This window comes from Triturus cristatus, chromosome 1_2 (assembly GCF_964204655.1).
Source record: "Triturus cristatus chromosome 1_2, aTriCri1.1, whole genome shotgun sequence".
NCBI classification, from domain to species: domain Eukaryota; kingdom Metazoa; phylum Chordata; class Amphibia; order Caudata; family Salamandridae; genus Triturus; species Triturus cristatus.
Window position 1 is genome coordinate 848,051,186 of NC_140580.1, and position 25,496 is coordinate 848,076,681.

The window sequence follows — 25,496 nt, forward strand, 5'->3', positions numbered from 1 at the left end:
ACCAGCTGCACTCTGCTCCCTTCCAAACGAGCTCACAGGAGCAACAGGTCAAAAGAGGATCCCACCAGGCACCGGGCACACCTCCACTGGTTGCTGTGGCCAATTGTTATAATATAGTCGACACTCACCGCTGCTCCCAATTTCTGACGTCGGGGCACCCCCAACCACTTGGCTGCAGGCTTCAGGCTGCGATAGCGCTGTCCCAGGGGCTGCCGGGTCCACCGCACCTCCAACCAGCGTCACTGCTCCTCAATTCATGGCAATACCGCCTCCATAGGCACCCCAGGAGATCCGGCTTCTCTCGTGGACCAGGCCGCAAGCCGCGACGTCGATTAGGCGCGCGCGCGCGCCCTCCAGTACGAGCGCAGCGGCACCAGGAACTACCGTAGGACGCTGCTTCTCTCTGCGGCGAGGCCCCGCACCGCAGCAGACAGCGCTCCGTCCGCCCGCGCACAACGGGGATGGAGGGGTTTACGATCAGGGAGAGCGGAGCTGCCTCAAAACGTGGCTATTACGCTGCCGCGAGTAGCCACGCCCCCATCTGTAGGGGTTGTTGAATGTAAGGGCGTCAAGCAGCATGGGGGATTTATTATGCAGCCTGTTTGAACTGCAATCAGCTGTCTGACCACTGAGTGGTTATGGTATTATTAGTGAGGGGCAGGTGAATTATACATAGCTTTACATTACTATATAATACTCAGGCTAGATACAAGTCAACCCTACATAACTTATCTGGATATAGATAGTGGATAGATGTGCAAAGACAGCCAAGTGACCCCTTTCAGTACTGATGAATTTATGGCACCTATTTTTATTGAGTACAGAGTTCACTTATGAGAGTCACTTGTTATGATAGATAGTGAGGTGTGTAGTGAATTATTTTGTGACATGCACAGTACAACCTGTTACACTATGTTTCTCAAGCTAGAGATTTTGGCAGGTTCCTCTCATGGTTGCGGACATCTTGGATGACGCAGCCATGTAATCCTTCCCGACCTGTGGCCCAGTAGCATTTATACCCTGCTCTCCATAGGTGTAGCCATTCTGTACCCAATATCTTCTATACAGCCTTGGCCTACTCCCTGTGCCCTTTCTTGTAGCCATGTCTCTTGCTTCCAGTTGGTTATTTACCAAAGGTGGCACACCTGCCAACCTTCCTCTCTCCATACACTAAATCAGGTCTCCCTGGAGTTAAGAAACATGAAAATGGGTAGAAGCTGTAAGGAATGGGTGGCCAGGATTACAGTTTGTCTGGGGAGGACAGAACGAATATGTCAGGCGAGGGCTTTTCTAGCGGTGGGAGAAGGCTCAGGAGAAATAAAGTGGGCACAGTATATGTTTGGAAAGTTGATAAAAAGAGAGCGATGAGGCAAAGGAACGAAGGAGATCAGCTGCCCTAGTCCGAGTGTGAGCAGGCTGACCAGGAGAAGGTTGATCTACATTCATGTAGAAATAGTGGAAAAGAAGGCAAATGGGAGGCAGCAGGCCTGGAGAGAGGTAGGTTGGAATTCTTGAAGGAATTATGGAGCAGATGTCATATGGAGGGCTGTAGTCCAGAGACTTCAAATTGGGGGCATCAGTGGGGGCAAGGGGGCTGTAGGTCCTATGTGGGCCCAATATGCCCAGAATAGTAAAAGTTAGCTAATAAGTTTTGGAGTGAGGAATGAGTCATTGGAGCCAAACGGGGGTGGGGCGGGGGCTGATTTATATAGCGGTTATGAGGGATCTTCAATGTATTTGTGAGATGTGAGGGACATCACTAATGTGTATGGCAGAAGGGCTAATGTGAGATTTGTCCTGCAAACTCAGAGCGAGCCTGTTTGTGTGATCCAACCCCCAAGTGTCTCCCTGGCTGTCATACACAGGTACTTTGGGGTTTTGTCTGAGACACTGGGGACACAGTCATAAACAGGACAGTCACCGTAGGGCAGGTAAGCTCATACTTGTGTAGATGCATGAGTATTCAAGAAGTAAAAGAGGCACTCGTGCAGCAGCGTTACCCGGGAAAGGGCACAGTTGGGCACTAGAGTATCATTACAAGTAGAAGTAAATGGTGGCACACCCAGGAACAGGACCTCCTCATTGGAGAAAGTGGGTGCAGACATGTTGTTTTGGTGACAGCTGAATGGAATCATCCGAGCACAGTGGTGACTCTTCATGGACAGTGGGAGCTCCATCAGGGAAATAAAAGAGTCTCTTTTTTGGAGATTGGAGAAGCCGCATTCATCCACATGCGTGTCTCATCAATGAGAGTAAACGATGCCCTCAGGCACAAGGGTGTCTCTTGATTGGGTAATAACACAGGTATTCTGGAAGAAATCATGATAGAGATTACTTCATTCATTTGTCTACTATAGTAGTGTGGTGGATGGCACAACCAGGGGCAATACTCTCCTGAAAGAGTGCTAGAGGATGCATCCAAGTATATAAGTGTCTTGGTATATGGTGGTGGAAGACCTTTATGCTAGGGTAAAGGGTGGTGCAGGGTATATTCAAGTGCTTTATTCTCTTGGCAGAGGGTGTTGGTGGAGGGCATTTATGTACCTTAGTGCTTTGCTAAAGGATGGTGGAGGCCTCATATAAGTGCATTAGTGTCTTGGTAGATGGCAGTGGAGGACAAATTCAGGTGCCTTAGTGTCTTGGTAGATGACGGTGGAGGGCGCACTTATTCCCCTTAGTACCTTGGTAGATGGTGATGGAGGGCCCATTCGGATACTTTAGTTGTTAGTAGTGATTTCTGATGAGCACACTCAGATGAATTAGTTAGTGTCTTGATACATGGTAGTGGCACAGAGCACACTCGGGTACATAAATGGCTTGGTAGAGAGTAGTTGAGGGTACTTCAGGTGCATTAGTGACTTGGTAGATTGGCGTAGATGGCAAACTCTTGTGCATTAGTGTCTTGGTATAGGATGGCAGAGGGCACATTCTAGACTACTAGTATCTTGGTACATTGCGGCATAGGGCACTTATGCTTATGTGTCTCTTGGTACATGGTAGAGGAGGGCACTTATGTACCTAAGTGCCTTGGTAGACGGTGGTGGAGGGTACATTCAGCTGCATAGCATCTTAGTTGATGGTTGGGAGGGCAAATTATATCCCTTAGTGCTTTAGTAGAGGGTGGTTGAGGGCAATTTCAGATGTAATAGTGCTCAGTAAAGGGTGGTGAAGGGTACATTTTTATGCATTAGTGTCTTCATAGAGGGTGGAGGCAGGCACACACATGCACATGGGTGTCTTGGTAGTGGGTAGTGCAATTCAGTTTCGGATACATTACTGTATTAGTAGAGAGCTCACTTAGGTACATTAGTGTCATGGTAGAGTATAGCTGATGGCCCTCTCTGATGCATTATTGTCTTGGTAGAGAGTGGTCGGGAGCACATTCACATACATTACTGTCTATCTAGAGCGCACCAGAGAACATATTCAGAAACAGTATAGTGTCAGAGGATACTGCACATCACTTAGTGGTAGAGAGTGTTGTAGGGTACACTCTATTATGTTAGTGACTTTGTTCAAAGTAGTGGGGGGCGTAATGAGGCACATTGTGTTTTTGTAGAGCGTGGTGGAGAGCAAACTCAGGTATCTTCGTTTCTTGGTAGAGTGTAGCAGAGGCAATATTAAGGCCAAAGTAACAGATCTATGCTATGTTATATCAATCATTCAATCAATCAGTATTTGTTAAGCATGTCTACTCACCCGCTAGAGTCTCAAGGCACTGGGAAAGAGGTGAGGGGGTTGCAGGTCCAACTGTGCCCTGAGGGTTAGTTGAGGAGCCAGGTTTTTAGATCCTTCCTGAACTGAGTTAGCAACGGGGATAACCTGAGGTGGAGAGGCAGGGTTTTCTAGGTCTTGGCAGCGAATTAAGAGAAGGATCTTCCTCTGGTCCTGGTCTTGTGCATCCGACGGATGGTGGCGAGGGCCAGTTCGCTGGAGCAGAAGTGTCTGGTGGGTATGTGGAATTAGAGGGAGTGGTTCTGGTATGCTGGCCCAGTGTTGTGGAGGGCTTTCTAGGCATGTGTGAGGATCTTGAACATGACTCTTTTGTTGACCTCGAGCCAGTGGAGTTCTCTCAGGTGTTCAGAGAGGTGGCTGCAGTGGAGGAGTTTGAGCACCAGTCTGACTGAGGCGTTCTGAACGTTCTGTAGTTTCCTGAGGAGTTTCTGGTTGATGCCTGCGTAGAGTGCGTTGTCATAGTCGGGTCTGCTGCTGATGAGTGCGTGGGTGACCGTCTTTCTGGCCTCAGTGGGGATCCAGCTGAAGGTCTTTCGGAGCAGACGCAGAGTGTGGAAGCATGATGAGGAGCCAGCGTTGATCTGGCGGTTCATCGTGTGCTAGAAGTCCCGTATGATGCAGAGGTTTCGTGTGTGGCCTGTGGGTGTGGGGGGGGTTCCTAACGCGGCTATACTAAATAAATACTATCCTATGTTCTCTTAAGATATCTTTTGCTATGTTATGCTCTCCTGAGCTATCCAATTAAGCCATGCTTTGGTATGTTTTGTTATGTTATACTATATTGCAGTATGCTGTTATTTTATGCTGTGCTTTTCAGTGTTACATTATGCTGTGTTGCGTTATATGTGCTATGTTATTTTATAAATCTTAGGTTGAACTGAGCTGTTCTATGTTTTGTTTTATTATCTATGCTTTGTCATGCTGTTATGTAATGCTGTTATGTTAAATTATGTTATGCAACTTTATTCAATGATATGTTGTGTTTTGTTACAATGTGCTGTGCTATGTTATAAAAATGAAATGTTATGCTGTGTGAATGTATGTTATGTTACACTGTGTGATGCTGTGGTTGGTTTTGTTAAGCTCATTGTATACTGCCAGGAGGCTTGTTGGCACTGGGAAACTGATCTTGCTGATTTCGAGCCACAGCTCACTCTCTTTCTGAAAACATAAATGCTTTGGCAACGTGTTCTCAATTCTGGTTACCTGCAATGACTCGCCCATCCTCAAGTCCTGGATACTAGGTTTACAGCTCAGCAGTTGCTTACCATTCGTTGACTTTATCATCACTCTTATTTGCCTGCTTTGCTTCTTAGTGGTTTTCCTTGCACCAGCTTGTCCATCTGGTGTTTATCCCTTCCTTGGTGCATAGCTTCTTTCTAAGCTCTTTGACTGACTAGCGTTTAACCTCCAATGCTCATTTTGAAGGAACAACTTTTTTCTTTAGCACTCCATGAGAGTGCATATTTTTTTCCAGCCACTGGTACCCACTCTTTAAAACAAAGCTTGTTTTCATTAATTCTTTTTTATATCTTTTTTCACTCCTATCAGTAAATAAAATAAATGGCACCTGTGCCATCTTTCGCGTATGCATGGCTAATAACACATGCACGTCAACACGCATGCACACACTTACAAAATGATGAAATTGCCGTGGGTTATCATCCTTTTTTTCATTCGGCCATGCTACACAGCACCTTTATGATCCCTTACACCATCGCCAAAAACCATTGTCAAAGCCTGTAGGTCCCAAAAGTGTGACTGATTGGCTTTGTCAATGCTTGTTGATTTTCGAAATCACAAGGATATAGTGAAGTGCATGGCTCTGGCGGATGGAAGAGTTTGACCTTCTTTTGCAGAAGGGCGGGCCATGGAACACTTTTTGGTGGACGGCGCAGAGATTCATACCTAAGAAGTTGTCCAACGGCCAGCCGTGTTGCGATGTGGGTTTAATTGTTAGTGCTAAAAAACATGCAAATGGAATTCTTCACAATAAGAGCCCCATCAAAGAGGGCTTTGTAGTGTCGTGGGCCCTAGGCCCACATGCTGCAGTAATGACCACGCGGACACATAGTGTTGGTACTGGTAACTGGCCACGAGCACGTGCACTCAGGCCCTTTTATTGGCGGGGCCACGTCACTCGTGACACCCGTGATGGATGGGTGTGAGGGTGCAGTGTGTCCAGCCCTCAATGGAGTGGCTTAGATTACAGCTTCCTGTGGAACACTATAACGTGTCCCGCAGGACACTACATTTCTTCCCAACTTTATTGAAGAACAAACAAAACGTTTGTCCAAACTGTGGGGATAAAAACAATTAACTAAATCACCACAGGGTCCATCAGTCTTCTGAGACAGGTGACCGGAAGATGTCAGACGTGGGCTGAAGACACTGCCTGCAGCAGGACTTTCTCGGTCGGCACTCGTAGTTTAACCTGAAGGGTTCAGGACACGACCGCTGGCTAGGAGACATCCTCTGCACATCATCAGTTCACTTGTGATGGCATGCCTTGCATGGCTTCCCTTTTGTTTACGTCGGTGATGATCTGTGGTGAATTCAAACATTTCCTTCAATGGGATGCGTCATGAGCATGGATGAAGTTCATGGTGATGGTTCGTGGAGGTGTTGCCTAATCAATTGTCTCTGTGGAACCTTTTGACTGCAACCGATGACCCATCGGTGGGGCAAAGTCTCTTTTCACTCTCCCGCCTGGAGAGGCCCCTTGCCGGGGTAGCTGCGGGACTACAGGAAGGCTACGCTGGGGCGGATTGGGTGCCGACTGGGGGCCGCTGCAGGACCACCCAGGAGCCGTTACTTGGTTGCATGCACAACCCTCTAGGGTGGAGATGTCTTGGCCGCTGCTTGCTCTCACAACCGCAGTTCTGGGGTGTGCCCGGTTCACAGGTGGCCTCTGGTCTCTTTTCTCGGCTGGTGTGGCAACAGCGTGTGACTCCAGTCCATCGATACTCTGGTAGTGGTGCTTGATGCATGTGCTGATGGCTGGTGTGATGGCGGTTGCCAGTCATGTGGTGACTCAGGACGACAGGTGGTGGTGACTTGCTGGGAGAGTTGGATGTCAGGAGGGACTTGGCAGCTCTGTGCCTCCGCCTTGCTGAGGTTGAGTTTCAGTGATGGCGTGAAATGTAGAGTTTGTGGATTCTCTCTTGCCTGTCTTGGGGCCACTGCTAACTCCGTCTTGAGGCGGTGTGAGGAAAAGATACTCGGTGATGATCTTCACCCATGGCATCTGCAGTCAGGACAGGGATGCCGTTTGGCTTAGACTGCTGACACACTGGGGTGGACGGTCGCCTGGGGAAGCGTTGGGATGATACACGGTTTGCGTTTGCTGCGGCTTATGTTCGGTTCTCCCGTGAGGCTGTATCCAGGGACGCCGGTTGGCGCTCACCTGGGGAAGCGTTGGGATGATACTCAGTTTGCGCTTGCTACGACTTACTCTTGGTTCTCCCTTGAGGCTGTATCCAGGGACGACGATTGATGCTCACCTGGGGAAGCGTTGGGATGAGGCTCGGTTTGGGCTTGCTGCGGCTTACTCTTGGTTCTCCCTTGAGGCTGTATCCAGGGACGCCGATTTACGCTCACCTGAGGAAGCGTTGGGATGATACTCGGTTTGTGCTTGCTGCAGCTTACTCTTGGTTCTCCCTTGAGGCTGTATCCAGGGACGACGATTAACGCTCACCTGGGGAAACGTTGGGATGAGGCTCGGTTTATACTTGTTGCGGCTTACTCTTGGTTCTCCCTTGAGGCTGTATCCAGGGACGCCGATTGACGCTCGCCTGGGGAAGCGTTGGGATGAGACTCGGTTTGCGCTTGTGTGTGGTTCTCCCTTGGTGCTGTCGCCAGGGCCGTCGGTCTGCCTTGGTGTCTGTCTGGTGTCTTTGGAGGGGTTCTTGGGTTGTGGTGCTACGAGTCCTTGTGCTTCTCCTCTCTTTGTCTTTGATGCACCTGCGGGTGTCCAGCTCTTCTGGGTGACACGATTTCCACTCTTTTCTTTTTCTGGGGCAGTGACATGCACCATGTTCTAACAAGGCCAATGGGCTTATTAACTTCAATGGTCTCCGGACCATTCAGGCGAAACTTCAGTCGCTCTTCTCTGCTGCATGGTGGGCAGCCACTCATCTTGGGTGCTCCTTCTTCAGGCAGCTTCTTGACGCTCCTACTCCGGGTGTTCCCTCTACAGGGAATAGCTTCCATGGGCAGTGGTGAGCTGTGGTGGCGGCTGGACACTTTTGGTGTACGACTCTCCTCTCGTCAGCCTTGGGTCACTGACGACTCCTGCTTGCGGCAGTGTGAGGAAGGAGACTGTGCTGCGTTTGGCCCCTTCCGGGCTCCGTTGCTGCTGTGGAGATGTATGGAATCTCTCTGCTGGTTCCAGCAGTGCTTCTATCTTCAGAGAGGTTTCTTCTCCTCCTGGCTGAGAGGTTTCTTCTCCTCCTGGGTGTTCACCTCTACTGCCATTCTTCTGGTCGTGTGTGTTACGCACTTTGGGCTGTGCATGCTTCTTCCTTGCCAGGGCGCTCTCTTTTGGCACCGTGCATGCCTGCTCTTCTTCCTTGCGGTTGTGGTAGTTCACCGCCAGGGGCTTGTGGTGCGCTCTTCTCTCAGGCTGACACTCGGTGAGCCTTTGCTGGGGAAACAGATCTCCAGCTGCCGGCTTTGACAGCAGTGCTTGCTGGCGCTCCCTGTCTGCGTTGGAGCGTTACTTCCTTCTTGTGCTTTCCGTGGGGCTTGCTTGGTGTTTTGCTGCCTGTAGTCCGATTCCCTCTGCTGGACTTTATTTAGCCACGTGTCGCTGTCCTTGGTGAGGTACCTTCGTGCCTTTTGTGGGGTCAGCAGTCTATCTGGACTGCGTGCACAGTCTCTAAATACCACTGTTTTCCTTGAGGCCTTGGAGGCACTGCAGAGGACCCCTCTAACCTCCTGTCTCCCTCTTGTTTAGTGTAGGGCTTGTGCGGCTGACATCTTCATCAGGCAGATCAGCGGTCGTGCTGGCATAGCTGCCTTTCCTTGTTTGCGATTTTGGCTTATGGATGTGTGTCTCCCGCAGGAAAGACCTCCCCTTTCTTCGTTCACCACATACCCTCTTGCATGCATGAGGCTTGTGGCTTTTATCCCGGATAGTGTCTGTAGTGTCTTTTGGGACCTTATAAGTATTTAGTTATGCAACTGTTGCATGGCTAAACACTTATAAGGTCAATGCTTGGTTTTTTTGGGACCTGCAGTCCTCTACTCTGACTGGAGTCAGGAACCGGGCTGCGTGCTGCTTGGTGCGGTGTTGTGACACAGATGTCGGAGCATTTCGTGCAGGGCGTGCTGTAAGAGGGAAGGTAAGTGCTCCCCTTTGCCTTGGTGCTTTGGCCTTTTTCTCCCTGGTTAGGCTTGCCGCCTCCCCTCAGGCAATTTGTTGTCAGGGGTTGCTCTCGTGGGTGAAGTGCATACTTGAGCTGCCTTGCTCTGACCCGTTGTGGCTGCGCTATGCCTAGAGGCGCTGGGCCTTTTCTATGAGTATTCTTCCCCTTCAGGCATTGGATTGGAGCTGAGCTCACTCGCCATTTTTTCTTTCCATTTAACGGAAGCCGAATGGGCTGTGTTTTTTTGTTGTTGAGAGTTATGATGCCGGAACGGGGCTCTGTGTCACGCTGGTGTGCACTTCGCTCGCGGGAGGGGGTGGGTCGCCTCTGCAGCTCCGATGCTCTCCTCCTCTCCCTAACCGGGTCGGGCCTCCGCATATGGGTAATATCGTGCTGATGCTTACTGTGGGTGTAGCAGCAGGCCGGGCATGTCTTCCCTGCCTGAGGGACCACGTCCTCCTCTGCCGCCTATGATTGCGCCCAGCGCTGATGCCTTCGTATGGGCTGGAGGTGCGGGCAGTGGCTGTGAGGGGTCAATCAGTGGTCTGGCAGCACTTCCCCCTTCTTCTCTCCCAGGCCCAAACGCGAGTAGGCTGGCGGCCGTAGGGTCCTGTCTTACAGGCATACCAGTGCAGGGTGCCTTGGGGCACCGATCTCCTCGGGGCACAACAGAGAACCAGCCGGTGCGCTCGTGGGGTCGGACCCGCTCGTCACCATTGTAGTGTCGTGGGCCCTAGGCCCACATCTTGCAGTAATGACCACGCGGACACATAGTATTGGTACTGGTAACTGGCCACGAGCACGTGCACCCGGGCCCTTATATTGGCGGGGCCACGTCACTCGTGACACCCGTGATGGATGGGTGTGAGGGTGCAGTGCGCCCAGCCCTCAAAGGAGTGGCTGGGATTACAGCTTCCTGCAGAACACTAGAACGTGTCCCGCAGGACACTACAGGCTTGGAGCACACCTCTATTTTAATAATCATACTTTTTTTTCGTTAGTCACGTTTTTTTAGTCGTTAGAACCTGCGTGCTTTAAAGTTTACTGGCCAAAGTCTGCGAGCCCTTAGCTTGGCCTACGTGTGCCAAGAGGTCGGACGCCACGTGCCCGGAGCGTGGGCCTGACGTAAGGCGCGCGCTCCATCTGCAGTACGGCTCCCAACCAAGAGCAGATTAAACACGCAAAGCTGCCAGCAGTGCTTGGGAGGCGAGACCCCAAGCTGTGCCAGTAATTCTTCACATGGCGTCCCTGCCAGCCCGGCAGGCCTCTGGCACACGGCACCATAGGAAAATATTGGTCACACGCTTTTGTTCCTTTGCCCTTCTCTCCTCTTTGCTTCTCGACACTCTTTGTTGTGACTTTTAGTGTGAATAAATCGTTCTTAGATGTGATTTTCTTTCAACTTCTCTGGTTGTCTGAGCTTTTGCCATCAGCAGTATTTGCTTTTTTTTCTTCTTCTAATTTTCACTTTCCAACACATATACTGTTGAATTTATACCGCATCATGCTATTGAAAAGGCCACAAAGTACTCCGATTGAGGTACATTTTCTGGGACGACCTTTCAGTGCATGGTCGAAAGGTTGTGGGGTTATTTGGTTATGCCTAGTGTGGGGCGTGCGTGCTCCAATCATAATGCAGCAAGCTTGTCGCTTCAATGAGCATGAATCGTTGCAGAAAAGTATGAAAATAGGTTGAGCCATGCAAGTATCTATCATCTTCTTTCGAAATGTTCTGCATTAATAACATTTTTGAAGGGAAAGAGCTGGGTAAGGCTCCTGCAAAGTCTGAAGTGCTTGAAACGTATTCTTACTTTTGCAAGAATGTAGTTCCAGGGCTGGGCCATCTGGACCGAGAAGGAACTCCCACAAGTAGAAGTAATGGTCAAGAGTGGGGCCAACCTGGAAACTAGTGGTCGATTTTGGGAGCAGATGAAGAGCTTATGTAGACAGAAGAATGGTCTAGCACTATGGGTGGATCTATGCACGTTGACACATTATTTTAACGTTGCCATGTGTCGCCACAAGCAGCCACTGTACAGATAGGAAGGCAGGTGAGCAGTGATACCAGATGCAGGACCTGTCTGGCTGCTCTGGTCTTAATTCTCTGCAGCATGTGAAGCAGGTGGAGAGGGACTCCAAGATATACTCAGCTTGTGTAGCCGAGAGAAAATTGCGAAGGGAAGGGATGCCTGAATTAAAAAAAATAAACTAGCATAGAGAAATATTCAACACAGACCACATGACACATTTGTTTACTTGGTGTGCACCACGGGAGAGGGTTTGCAGTGCATAATCACTTCTCAATTCTTTACCTATGTGGAGAAGATTTGAAGTGAACTAGGTATTGTGACCAGGAGGTGGAAGGGTGCTACATGGGTAATTTCCTGTAATTTAAGGAGACCCCATGGCATCATGACGGTACCAGGGGCATGTGTCTGCAGCCTCTGCGTTTGTGTCGGCGCCACTCTAAAAAAGCCTGCATCCCCCAGTCTAAGCCTTAGGTATATTTTGTTGATTTCTTCAAATCAACAGGTTAAGCAGCCCCAGAAGCTTATCCATGCTTCACAAATACTTACAATAAATAAAGGATAGGTTTAAGTCTCGCATATGTATTACTCTTGTTATGACGGAGCGGGCCTAGCACGGTGAGGACCTTGGATCCTCCTTTCATCAGGGGCGTTAGTAAGGCAGAGCAATCACTGCCCCTATGTAGTTTGGAGCCCCTGAAGATTCCTTCCTCGCCTCAGAGAGTTAACAAATTGGACTACATTTATTTTAATGGAAAGTATGCTTTCAGCTGCTGTCAGTTTTAATAGCTGAGGTAGTCCCCTGTTTTCAATCATTGTGGGCTAATAGGCTGCAACAAGAAATCATTTGATGGCCCTGCCATCAGAGTCATAGGTCATGCAGTATTTCATCCACTGATGTCCACTGGGTTCAGAAGTAATGGAATGTATCTTCAGTGAACCTATAGTATAGACGAAGGTCTACGACAACCCTGTGCTGCTGCCGTCCCCACCATTTTTTATCCCTGCCATTTTTTTTTCATTTGTCCCTTGAAGCTCCTCATACTTTCTCTTTTTGGCAGCAGCCGGTTGGAAGGGCTCCTAATCCCTAGGCACCACCCAACTTCAGATTAGGTATATCAGGGCTACCTCTTGCATGACCCCCGGGAGGTGAGTCTCCTCCATTGGTCTTCCCAAGCCATTTTGCTGATGGGACAGCCCACTTATTCCCTTCAAAAGAGCCTTTGCTGCCGGGAGCTGATTCGTAGTGTTTTTAAGATAAACATAGGGCAGCTGCCCATGTACGTTGAAGTGCAGACGTTCGGGCGGCAGGGACTCCATTGTGCGTATATATATTTTTAATGAATCTAATGCTGGTGAGCATTAATTTGCAGCAAATTCTTGCATGACTCGTCACAAACGTGTGGCTTTCTTCCTTCTCACAGCATGGAGTCGGCATTGGTGGGCATCACTGATGACATCAGAATGCTTCTTGACCGTGGCTCTTCGGCTGCCCTCATCATAGTGGACCTGTCAGCCGTCTTCAACATGGTCTCCCACTCCATCCTCCTCTAGAGGTTCTTCCAAATCAGAATCACTTCAGATGCGCTCTGGTGCCTCCATCCTTTCTCTCCTAAATCACAATCCGTCTGTATGCCTCCTTTCAAATCGGCCCCTCAGGAAGATACATTTGGTATTCCTCAGTGATCTTCCTATAGGTCCCACCCTTTTATAATATATACTCCACTCTTGCATGCCTTCGGCTTTAATCTTTTGTCATATGAGGACGACACTCAAATGGTTGTGATCATCTCTGACATTCCTGAGCTTGCTCGCAGCAATTTCTGCCTCTTACTTCAGTTTCAATTTATAAGAGCAACAAGTGTCTGAAACTCAGCACAGACAGTTCCGAGGTACTGCTTTTCAGCAAGAAGGCTAACATTTTTGACCCCTCTTGGTGGCCCTGTGACTTTGGTCTCCCCCCGAAACCAGAAAGCAGGCAAAGAACCTCGAGATAATTTTTAACTGTAACCTTACCTTCTCTAAACACGCAGGCAGGTTGCCAGTACCTGCTTCAACCTCCTTCAGGTGAGCAGAAAGGTCTTCCCACATCTTCCTCTTCCTGTACGCAAAACTGTAGTCTATGCAATAATCACCTGCTACCTGGACTATGAATGTCCTTTATCTGGGTCTTCCAGGTAACTTTACCCACATACTTTAATTGGTTTAGAACTCACCAGCTTGACCGATTCTCCAGCTTTGACTATATTTCTGAGCTTTTGTAAGCCCTTCATTGGCTTCTCATTAAAAAAGTGCACCAGTTTAAAGCCTTATGCTTCCCTCATTGTGCCCTATACAATGTCGGTCCCCATTTACCTTCGGAAAAAATTCAAACACTCGTTTCCATTAAGGGCTTTATGATCCTTCTCGCATCTCACATTGTCACTCCCCTTCATCAAAAAAGCGATACTCAGGGGTTGAGCCTTCTCCTACCCATCGTCTAAACCAGTGATACTCAAAGTACGGGCCGGGGCCGCATGTGGCCCTCCTGACCTCTACATGTGGTCCTCTGGTCAACAGTAGTAAAAATGTAAAAAATGTCCAGCATTTGTAAAGCGCAAACAATCACCCGTGGGTGTCAAGGCGCTGGGGGCCGTCGGGAAGATTAAGCAAGCTATTGCCCAGAGTCACATGGTGCTGGGCTGATCTGCTGCCGGCACCAGGGATCGAACTGTGAGGGCCCGGGTTCCGGAGTCAGCTGCCCTGGCCGCTGCGCCACACCTCTTCTGGGCTACTGTTTATTCAATACAGCACGGACATTAAACTGATGTTAAATAAATAGACAATCATTTATTTATTGGTAAATTTAAGCTACAGAAAGCAAGTAACTAGTGTGTCCTGGACAGCTTAAATTTAGAAACACCTTTATTTTTAAAGACATCTTATAGCAAAAGTGTAAACGTGATAAAGTCTGTTAAAAATTTGGAAAGTGTATATCATTAACATCGAGAAGTATTAGAAGTCATAATTTTAAAACATGAATTTAGAAATGTTCACCCCCCCCCCCATCCTGATAATAATGCCAATAGTGAGCTAAGAGGCAATTCAGTTGTTATATGCACTCTTTTGGTAGGCTTGGTTTATATTATACATGAATAACACTGTGGTTTATTTAATCAAACTCAGGAGAAGGTTCTGTACAGCACACATCCTGAATTCATGTATTTTGAGATCCTCATTTGTGATATATAAGGAAGGAATGTAAAATAAAACAATGCTGAGGAGCACACAATTTAGTTAAGTGGAGAAGCCGGGCTTAATCCCAAATTTTTGGTTTCACATTGTGCAATTCAGACACTAGATGTATATGATTTGCTTCCCCTACACCCATATTACAGCGAATGTCCCCCGAACCTCCGACCGCCACCCTGCTGGCCCTCCGTCACATCACAGTCCAAACTTTGTGGCCCCTGGAAAAATGTTTACAAATACCCATGATCTAAAATTTTGAATTGTCTTACATGTTCATTGAAAAATACACAGGACAAGGTTGCAGGTTGTATTCAACAATTAGTTCCATCAAACTTGATACCTTCTCGCAGAAGGCCAGCTGAAATGGATTTGCTGTTATGAAGAAGCTCTAATCTAGAGAAACCTGTTTCTGTAGCCCAGTGAATTTGCGCCTTGGGCAGATTGGCTTTGGTGGTTGGTCCTGGTTCTCCAGAGGTCTGGAAGTCACTAGGGCCCACATGCATCAAAGCAAAAACCGGTCGCAAACGGGCAGATTCTCAGAATCTGCCCCTTTGCGACCGGTATTTTTGCATTTGGGATGCATCATTCCAAATGCAAAAATCGCAATTTAAGTAATCTCTAAATTGCGATTACTTAAATTGCGATTGCATTTAAGGAATCTCAAATTGAGATTCCTTAAATGCAGTGCACTAAAATAACAAAAATTAGCGATTTCGCTAATAGGAGGAGAAAATTACCATGAAGTTGAACTTCATGGTAATTTGCAAAAACGTTGAAAAATGCACTAAAGTGCATTTTTCAAACTTCCATTTTACACACACACATGCCCTTGGGGTATGTGTGTGCAAGATGTACTCATATGCAGATTTCAGGGGTGCAACAGGGTGTCCTTTTGACACCCTGACACCCTTGAAATTGCATGAGCAATTTGCGATTCTCTAATTGAGAATCGCAAATTGAGAAGGTCTTCCCATTCATTCCTATGGGCCTCTAGGCCCATAGGAATGAATGGGGAGGTATTCCTTAATTGCGAGTCGCAATTTGCGACTCGCAATTAAGGAATGTTTAGAAATCGCTATTTTTTAAGCGATTTCTACATGCATAGCCTTTTGCTATTCCTTATTAGCGAATCCTTATTTTTTCGCTAATAAGGAATCGCAAATGGCATTGTTGATGCATGCGCCAGATTGTCTTTAAAATGTTTTAAATCTCAACTTTTCAGAGGTCTTCAGAGAAGTGCCGTTAGACAAGGGTCCCAGGACAGCAAGAACAGCATTTGAGGGGCATGACTCACTCCAGCAGAGGCCACCAGTAGGGTCCAGTCCAGGCCCAGTAGCTACTAGTCGGCTGGGTACTTCAAAGAAAAGGCCTCTTGCAGCTAGTTTTCCACCTGTGGCAACACAGGATGTCATTCATTCAAAAATCAATGAGGTGGGAGAAAGAAGGGCTTAGATCCACTCAGCTTCCTTGTCTCAATATCCAAAAAATCAATGGTAGAGTGGATCACTGGTCCTGGGAAACCAGGGTATTGCATGGACAGTACATTGTACCGTATAAGAAACCCTCATTCACGTTTTTGTTGGGATCGAGATTAGCGGTATATCTTGATTCTCCGCTGACTGTGGTCTTCAACGTGATCGCATAATCATTGGGTCAATCCAATGCTTCCTCCACCCGGAGGCTTTTAACCACTGGTTAATCACAGTAGTGATCGTGAATCAAAAAAGAAGGGTGAGGTGATCGTGATAAAAGGAAAAGTGTCTTAAAATTCTCGTAAAACCAGTAGATTTTTTTATTGGTACTGGGTTCGAGACCAAGATAAAAAAGTATTGTCGTTGTGCACGTGTCTGACTGATTATGGTCAGGTGCACTGGTTAAAAACTGTGTCCAAAAAAGGTCGACATGTTTCAGCCCTCGTCAGCCCAAAAGGGTCTAGCGGGCTTTCTTCAGGACCTGGTGCAGAATGGGGGCCCGTGCTATGGGCTCCCTTGTGGATATGCAGGAAACTTATCCTATTTGAATGCACATTCAATCTTAATCCAGTGGATTGAAAAAATGGTTGTGGGAGGAAGGAAAGAAAGAAGGAAAAAGCATAAAATCATTGCGAATTCATTCTATATGCAATCATAAAATGGCAAAGCTTTGTTTAAAGGAGACCCCCAGTGGGGAACCCCTGGTATGGCAAAGTTCGACCCTCCTTTACTAGTAAGATGCAGATCTCGTACACAATCCATTTTGTCATATCCCAAAGCAATAGTATTTAATACTCCGACCAACTCCTCATGTCACAAACGATGTGTATGCTCTGTACACCCCTATGCGTCAAGTGAGGCTGAGGGGTTCGAGAGAGTAGCACCTACGAACGTTTGGTGAGGGCGGTAGGATCTCTGTTATTGCTTGGGATCAAGTCATTAATCAAAAAACGCGTTAGCCTCCACACTGTGGTATTTCGTCTATGCATTTAGTTCAGACAGTTTAGGCTAGGTGGTATATTCATGTCAGATATGAGCTCCCCAGTGAAAGCGAGAAAATCAAATAGACTAGATTAGCTAGTGCTGTTCAATTATTGTCAAGCGGCTATTAATCGTGATAAGACATAGTGATACATAGGACAGGGTGAAGGGATGCCGTAATTACCTTGTCTCCTATGTTGCAGGCCACAGCGGGTACTCTAGGGGAGTCGCATCACGCTCTAGTTGTGTTTAAAGAAAGAGTAATGCTTGAATAGGAAGTTGTTAGGGCAATACGTTACGTTTTTGTTGTGTGATCTCGATTCAGGCTCTCGGCGTTCTTGATCTCCTGCCAGTTACCTCTTCGGCGTCGGTCTGGGACCTGTGCTGACTCTGCCTCCTAGGACCCGGTGAAGACACTGGATCCGGGTCTGTTCGTTCTTAAATAGGCAGAGTGGTCATGAATAATGAGAAAAGACTAAGAGTCGAATTCTGACTTAGAGAAGAAATTCTGTCGTTTGCTAATATATATAAAAAAAAAAACGAATTCTATTCTTCAAACGCCAATTTGCGATCATGTAATTTGTAGGTTTATTGACATACAGCTTCTGCTATACTGAAGATAGCCGTAATGCTTGTATACAATTGTCCCATCGTATCATGTGACTGTTGTGGTTGGGATTACTTAATTATAAATGGTCCTGTGTTTTGGACATTTCGTGACTGGGTGGGTCGAGTACGTAATTTGCTTAGTACATTGGTCAGTCCCAGTTAAGTAGGAAAACGGCTCTGAGTGACAAAGTATTGCGATCCCTCTACTGTTGCATTGGTCATGGTGCTGAGTAGTTAAGGGTCTGGTGAGAGGGGAAATACCATTTCGCCAAGTCTCTTCTGTGACAAGCTGAAACAACACGGGGTTTTAGTCAGTGCCTGAAAGATCGTATTTCTTTCTTGGTTCGTTGAAAGAACAGTTAGTGTCGAGAGGTCCCCAAAATACTCTCTATCGATATCTATCATGTATTTTTCAAGCTGAGCCACGGAATATTGTCGTTCAGTCCTCGTTTGTGTGTCTGGAGACGGTACACCCATCTTTGTTCCTTTTCGAACAGAATCTTGTCTGCATTGGAGTTTTTGTAGGCTAGAGTCTCTAAGATTACCCATTGTAGATCATCTACTGTGTGTCCTTGCTCTATGAAGTGACAACTCATCTTTGTAGTCTGTTTCTTACATCTTACATTGCTTCTGTGTTCTCCCATTCTCATTTTGGCTTTTCTTGTGGTCATGCCGATGTATCTTAAACCGCAAGGGCAGGTAATCATATAGATTACATGCGTAGTATTGCAGTTTGTGTGTGTTCTGATTGACCATTTCAAGTCAGGTAGTAGTTGTATTGTTTTAGTTGCTTTCGTTAGGTGGCAAACTGAACAGGTGCCACAAGGAAAATGTCCTGTTACGGGTGAGTTATTCCATGGTCCTCGTGGAATTTCATTGGTGGTTCTCTCAGGAGGTCTCGTGTGTACGAGTAGATCTTTTAAGTTCCTGGTTCTTCTATTCGAGAACCTTGGTTTCGGCCATTTGAGAGATCCGGAGGTCAAGATCTTCCAGTTTTTGTTTATGATTTTCTTGATGTTATTAGAAGCAGTGCTATAGGTACTCACACAGGTGATCAGATCTGATGTTGGTTGTTTTGGGATGGTTTCTAGTAGTGCTTCTCTCTGTTGATTTTTGGCCCTCTTACGGCATTTTTCAATGGTCTTTATTGGGTAGTCTCTTGCTTGCAGTTTTTTGCTGAGGTCCTTGGCTTGACGTCTGTAGTCTCTCATCTCACTACAGTTACGTCTCAGCCTGAGGAATTGCCCATAGGGCAGATTGTCTCTTAATGGGCGTGGGTGGAAACTTTTGTAGGACAAGAGGCTGTTCTTGGAGGTTGGCTTGAAGAACGTTTTAGTGTGTATTGTGTTATTCTCGATGAAGATAGTTACATCAAGGAAGTCCAGACTGTTAGGACTTGCTGTATAGGTGAATTTTAACCACATATCTCTTGCGTTCAGCCAGAGGTGAAACTCAGTTAGAGAGTCTCTATCACCTTCCCATATGAGGAGCACATCGTCGATGTAGCGTTTCCAAAAAACTATTTTGGTTCGAAAGGGGTTTGAAATGTCAAAGATGTGGGTTGTCTCGAAGTCACTGACATACAGCCCTGCCACACTAGGCGCAAAGGTGCTCCCCATACACACAGGATGTCAGCCAAATGGCCCTTGGAGAATAGTCTAGTCCAGGGTACAAGTGGGAGCAGGACCAGCCCTTTCACGTCCCCTCACAGGTCTCAGACTGCAGGTTTCAGTCCTTCTTTTGTTCTTCCACAGGTCCAGAAAGTGTTCTGAGTACAGTGCCTTGGGACACCACATCCCTGCTTGGCACCAGCTAATAATCGGGGATGTCGCCTGAATCCTCCCTGATCAATGGGGTAAAAGTTCCCTGGGGCAACCCTACCAAATTTTGTGGAGCAGTTCTTGTTTGCCTTACGGAAAACAATTCCATAGTGCACCTTACTACCGAAATCCAAGATGAAAAAAACCTTTTCCCGTTTAGAGAGCCTTGGTGCCCACCCAGAGGTGTGGCTGGGGTAATGAGCAGTCCCATTCTCTGTGGTCACTCAAAACCGGTTCTGGGGTATAGCTCTCAATCCACTGAGTTTGGCACCATGCCAGCCTGACTAGGGGCAAAGGCTGACCCTTTTGAAGTTAATTAAGTTCCTGGGTCCACCCCAACTTGTCTTCCTGCAATGGAAAGAAAAACACACACTGGTCACTGTCCCTGCTCTGGGATCAGTTTTCATGCCTCATTATGGGCAAGCACGAGCCGTACAACTGCTGAAAAGCTAATCTGAATTAGCCCCTGAGAACTTCAGAGAGAGAAAAGGCATCTTATTAAAAGCAACTTATTTAAAAATGTATTGAAAATCTGACGTCACCATTGAATTAGGTTTTTAATAGATATTAAAAAGAGTTGTTTATTTTTCTAGATGGCCAGAAACCTGAGATAGCACAATTAGTATTTTAATGTGTACTCTAGTTTTCTCATAGGACAGCCAGGGCCTTCTAGAGTGAAAATAGCTTTTGGGGCTTTGCCACTGCAGGGACATGTTGACATTAAATTTCTATATATCCCTTTTTCAAAAACAAAGATTATGCACCCTACCTTGAGGACTACATGGTCAACAAAAGGGTGATTGTTAATATGTAAAATGAACGTTTTTTTCCCAGTTAGAAGGGTTATTTTGACAGGCCAGGCTGAATGTTTAAACTGCAGTAGCCTGGCTCCAATGGTAGGCTTAAAGTAATGTTTTACTTGACATACTTGCGGATGGCACAGTAAGTGCTGCAATCCACAGGTGACATATAACTTTTTATGCCACAGATGTATTTTCCAAACCACGTATTATGTACTTATATGAATGTTAAATAAGCCCAGTACTAGGATTTAGCCAATGTAACCATACTTTAGGGGTCAGAGGACATGCACTAGAGCCTGGACAGGCAGTGTCCCCATGCAAAGAGTAAAAAAAACAGCAGCATCAGTCCAGGAAATGGGGGTGAACATGCAAAAAAGGGCATTTTCTCACATATTGTACTTGCAGCTTTTCTGCTTGTGCTCAGAGCGCCACCTTGAGCCTATAATTCCCACACTGAACATTGGCTCACTGTGTAAGATTGTGCATTATGGTGTGTATTATGTGTACTCTAAGATTGTATTTCATTTTGTTTATATCTATATACATATTACTACAGGAGGTATATCACTTCTTATTGGGTGAAAATAGTCAAGGGAATCGAAAGTTGAAATTATTGTTCTGAGTGTTATGTCTTTATGTTCCCCTTGCAGGGCGTTCAGCGGATGTGGGGAATGTCAAGACCCTCGGAAATAACTACCAGTTTGCTGTGGATGTGAGTGACTTCTCCCCTGAAGATATCATTGTCACCACCTCCAATAATCAGATCGAAGTCCGTGCCGAGAAGGTAGGAAGTAATCCACCCCAGGTTGCATCTCTAGCCAACCAGAGGTCCCTGCAATCAGGCACAGTTATTGTTTATTTTTTCCTTGCTTTATGTAGCACCAAAGATGTCACTGAACAGATACATTATGGAAGGTCCTTTACAAATAAAATAGGTTAAAAGATTTTTGTGAGGCAGATGGTATAGGCGAGACAGAGTCAGTTCATGAGTCCAGCTGGAGGTTAGGTGTTGTAGGCAGGGAAAGGCAATAGACACTCATCCGATCGGAGCAGCTTTTGTCCGGCCAGCAGATAGGTTACATTCCAGATAACTAGATCCCTTGTTATTTGAGTTAGTTGAAAGCTTGTTTGAACAGAGTCATTTTGAGGAATTTTATGAGAAACAGGAGGTTTGTTGTGCTCTCGAAGATAGTTTAAACGCAATAGGCGTGTGTGTGTGTTTTCATATGTTGTGAAGGACAATATAGAATATATTTTTGAATTTGTCAAAACCTTTGGGGCATATTTACTACACATGCTGCACATAGAAGTTGCAAACGTCTTTTTTTGTTAAATTGATGGTTTATGTGCAAGAAGGGTCACTTTCCTACACATGAACAATCAATGGCCTTTGCTGTTGTGCAGCACACATAGAAACAGCAAAAACGAGGAGAAATTAAACATATCTCCTCCCTGCGCCTGTTTAAGACCAGGTTTTCTATGTTGAATCCTTAGTAATACCATCTCTCTTTTTGGAATGTGTATAATTTATTTAACTACCAACAAGTACCTACATCATTAGCTGCCCCTCACCACTCCTATTGTTGAACCCATTGGGATGCTTGTCGCTGAACAGCTAGCATCCTTCCAACTTACCTTTGCTCCTGTATCTACTACATACACCTTTTCCTTTAACGTTAGTGGCTTTATGGCTTGATTACCTACACTCCCCTCCCATAAACAGGTGACTTACCCATCCCCTTGTCATTTTACTCCATTCTACCGTTGTTTCTTTTTACTTGCAGGAACTCTGCAAATAATTGTATCTTAATGGCTAGTGTTTGCTCCCACCTCCTCAGTACTTCATATAAACACCGACTTCCCCTTCCCTGTAACACTGTTGGCTTAACAGCCTTCTCTCCTCCCCTGTCCATCTTTGAATGTATCAACATCTAGCTATCTTGTCCCCTTCTTGCTCTCTTCTATTCGACTCGCCTTCCTCTTGCCAAACCATTTGGAATAGGTATGGCTCAATTTCAACTGTAATCTCCAGTCACTGGAGTTACAATATAAGGCTTTTGAGGGGCAGAACCCAACTTTACATTGACAGAGAACAGGGACATTTTGAGTGAGACAGAGATTCATTGAAAATAGCAAAGCACTTGTTTATTGTTCCCTTTTCATATTTGAAAGAATTAACGACTCACAATAAAACCAGTCTAGCTTGCATGCTGCATTCAAGTTAAAAATGTTTAAGAAAAGCTGCTGCAGTAAAAGAAAAGATTACTTTCTGTATACAAAGAGATAAAGAACTGAAAGTGTCGTGATCAGTGTTGGACTGGCCTTTCAGACAGTCTGGCACTGCCAGGTGTACTGTTTTTTGTGGCCCATGGGCAGTGAAGGCATCAATAACAGCACACACACTGGCCCTTTCAAGACATCCCATCTGTCACTGCCACACGGCCCAAAAGGCCAGTCCAACTCCAAAGTCATGATTCTGTATACTTCAGAGATGCAAAGCAGTCCTTCATGCATTGCCGTGCAAGAGCTTCACTGGGGATGGAATGATAACCATACAGCCAGTAGCATCAGGTGAAAGATATATATCATCAAGGTGGAGCTACAGTGCACTCTATGTATGATTTACATAATTGGTGTCAATAGATCGACAGACCACAATAGCTGTCAAGCCAGACCTAAAGAAGGTAACAGTTCTTGGCCACAACTTTCCGATTTCAGCACCAGGATGAGAGTTATTTTGTTTGAGCCTAGCTGACAAGTCCTTTTTGGTGGGTTGTGTGTGTGTGTGTATGTGTGTGAGTGTGTGTGTGTAGGTGGGGTGATGTGGTGGTCTCTCCCTGCAGAAACAATTCCTTCGAGATGTACAAACGGTTCGACCTGTTGCCCTAGGCTGATTATTATTAGTACAAATTAAAATCAGAAACACACAGATATGTAAATAAATTATGTAAGCCCTGATTCCGAGTCGACAGAACGAAATTATTGCATTATTGACGTGATTCAGGGAGGGTAGGTTTTTCCGCACCTGGTTTTGCTCAGTGTGGGAGAACCAGATCTGATTTTTCTGGGTGATAATTCCAGATGGAAAAATCAGGTGCGGCTCTGGCTGCAGTAGCAGCCAAGCATCATTTCTATTCCATGGGGTTTTACTTATACTTTCATACAGCTCCAGCCCTTGCAGGTAAGAGCAGTGAGGCCAGGTTGGGGGGGTGTGGGGGGGGGAATTCAACAGCCGACCATGTGGGAAAATTAAATAAATAAATACATTTCCCTATTCGTCATCTGTCAAAAATCTCCCCTCCCCCCCACACTTGGCACCACCTCTCCTACCCGCACGGGCCACGACTACTTGCGCAGAGTAGTCCAAATTTACCGCAGGTTTAGGGTAAATAGCATGTGATTTTACCATTAGCCCAAAACTATGCAACTTAACTCAGGCTCATAGTAAGCAATAATGATCGGGTAGGGATGGTTGAGGCTCACTTTCCATTGAAAAGTCTCTTTCGTTTTTCTAATGATCTTGGCATTGTTTTTCAAATTTGCACAAAATTTGGCACTTAGTGCATCTGGGTGATTTTACCATGTCAAATTTTATGCAGGTCTGTCTAGATGGGGAAAAATTACATGAGAAAAGGGAGTCATGATGAGCATTGTTGATTATAAGGGGAGGGCAGTCTCCGGAGGCATGGAAAAGGCCTTTTGCTGTGAGGTTAAAGGAAGTTTTCTAACGTGCTGAATTTCCAACTTCGCAACCAAAGGCCCCCATGTTAAATATGCATATGTTGTGGTTAATTTGTCTTTTTTGATTTGGTTATAAATGAGACATTGAAAACTTCACCAAATTTGGTAGACAGCATGTTTACTGTTGATGTGTCAAGTTTTATGCAGCTTAGTTCCTGGGTGGCAAAGTTGAAGAGGCAGGAAACAAAAATCTTTAATTCTCTAATAACTTTGACACGTTTGGTGACTTTGCATGGGTATCGAGATACTAGACTAGGAAGCAACTCTTATAGAAATGATGACCGACAAGCCGCCCTAAATTAGGTGGCCCATCCAACGCCATGTTCCAAGTTGATGTCTGCAATGGCAGAGCCTGCAGCAGCTTTGCTATTGGGAAGACCACTTCAGATGTTACATTGCTGCCCCTAACTAAATCATCCCTAATCCAGCCCTTGGATCTCAGTCGTTGACTTTTCCGGTGTCTCCAAAACAATTCATAATACTTTATGGTAGACATCATTTAGAATTTGAGAAATATATTCACAGAAGAAGATGATTATCAATGAATTTGCCACTGGTTTAAGGGCAGTCCATACATCTAGAAGCAAACTGGCCAATAACGAGTGAGTCATAAGTGTCTTTGTCCGTCTGTCTATCTCGTTGTCTTCCCTCAACTGTCCCTGTCAAGCTTGTATCTGGTGGGACTGAGACAAAATCAATTACATCACGAAATCTCATGCGTAAAGCAGAGTTGTAGACAGAGTTAGTCACTTTTGCACATATGTTCTACGTATTCGTGTTCCTGCATCTCTGGAGAACATGTATGCATGGACATAGCCAGGCCAGCCAGCAGTGCATGAGGTGTAGGATCCAGATCTTGAAAGCTGGACCAGGACCAGTCTGAACAACAGTGTAAGAAGAAGAACATGCCCAGAGTGAGACAACATGCACCACAGAGCTCCAGAGCCCACTACACTTCTCTTGTTAGGTATGTGAAGTGATGTGAGTTGCACTGGAAGGACGAAAGCCAGAGGGAGACTGTATACACACCAATGGAGAATGCAGGTGTAGAAGAGATGGAGCATTCGACCCCCACGAAAAAGATAAAGAGGTGGAAGAAGCGATGTGGGTGATGGGAAAAAAGCAGAAGAAAGGAAATGGTAAGATAAAACTATAAGAGTAGGACCTGATTTTAGAAAGGGCTTTTTGGGGGTGTCAGGCGACTAATTGTGATGTCTGAACAGGTGTTCAAGACCACCTCTCTGACTGCATTAGTGCCATTTAGAGGATTGTCTAATGACCAATTGGGGGTGTCTGAAGGCTGGCTGGTATTCTTTAGTGGCCAGCCGGTTAAGTCTAGATGTGAACTCTGAGGGTTGGCTAGTCAGGAATATTAACGAAAGGAAGAGAGTGTGAGAACAACTCAGGATCACCCTCAGATAGAGACTAAACAAGGGAAAAAGGATCCTGGAAACCAAACTTGCCTCTCTAATGAAGCTCAGATAACTGTCTGGTACCGTAACTAAACAGAGGGTGCTACAGCAAAAAACATTCTATTTGTGTATCTCACAAGAATATCAAACCAGCAACTGGAGGCTCAAGCCTGTGTTTTTATTCAACTAATTTACATATTCTGGGAGTTGCAGTCGTTGTTGCATTGAAATGATACGCTTGAACTATGGTGCAAACTTACACTGATCTGTGAAAAGAAGAGCACGGGAATGTAAAC

General features: G+C 46.1%; 1 protein-coding gene across 2 annotated transcripts in view; it reads left to right on the forward strand.

Annotated features, from left to right (window-relative positions):
• HSPB7 (heat shock protein family B (small) member 7) overlaps positions 1–25,496 on the forward strand; it is a 71,140-nt gene that overhangs the window by 23,647 nt on the left and 21,997 nt on the right. For both annotated transcript variants that reach the window (XM_085609016.1, XM_085609017.1), the window contains exon 2: positions 20,698–20,831. In XM_085609016.1, the coding sequence (XP_085465142.1) occupies positions 20,698–20,831 (134 nt within the window). The remainder of the gene's footprint in view (positions 1–20,697; positions 20,832–25,496) is intronic.